The following is a 500-nucleotide window of genomic DNA, read 5'->3' on the forward strand; positions in this document are numbered from 1 at the left end:
CCCCGCCGCCCCCTCCTCCCCCTAGTACTTTCGTCTTAGAAGAAGGCGTCATGACCATACTACTATTAGCCGCTACTACTCCACCCTTACTATGACTGCTAGTCGGACTACTACTGCTTGTAGGTGACGATGCTGTCACAAGCTCATCCGTAAGAACTCTGCGATGGCTCGTACGGCTCTTGGAAGATGGAGATGAAGAGGCAGAAGATGATCCTGTTGGTAACACAAGTCCACCCCCTCCATCATGAAGAGACCCTCTTTCTCCTGCTCCGCCTCCTCCTACTCCCCCACCAGCACTAGGCGGAGTAGCACTATTCGCGTTCATACTTTGAGACCCCATAGAGGATGAAGGAGAAGCTTCTTGTTGAAGATAAGCGTTGATAAGAGAAAGATTACGTTGAAGGAGAGCCGTATCATCCAAGGGGAGGTCAGGGGCATTGATGATAGGGGAGGTAGCTGGAGAGCCTCCGCTTGCAAAGCCTTTCTTCGCCATATCAACT

The 500-nt window shown here is 51.6% G+C and overlaps 1 protein-coding gene across 1 annotated transcript in view; it reads right to left on the minus strand.

Moving 5' to 3' along the window:
• Positions 1-28: 28 nt before the first annotated feature.
• Positions 29-500, minus strand: part of CSUI_010124 (ap2 domain transcription factor ap2x-8) — a gene marked incomplete at its 3' end in the record, with an annotated part of 15,850 nt that continues 15,378 nt past the window's right edge. The window contains exon 6 of the mRNA XM_068070229.1: positions 29-456. Coding sequence (XP_067917794.1) covers positions 29-456 — 428 coding nt within the window. The remainder of the gene's footprint in view (positions 457-500) is intronic.

Source organism: Cystoisospora suis (genome assembly GCF_002600585.1).
Source record: "Cystoisospora suis strain Wien I chromosome Unknown contig_6708, whole genome shotgun sequence".
Taxonomy (NCBI): Eukaryota; Apicomplexa; class Conoidasida; order Eucoccidiorida; family Sarcocystidae; genus Cystoisospora; species Cystoisospora suis.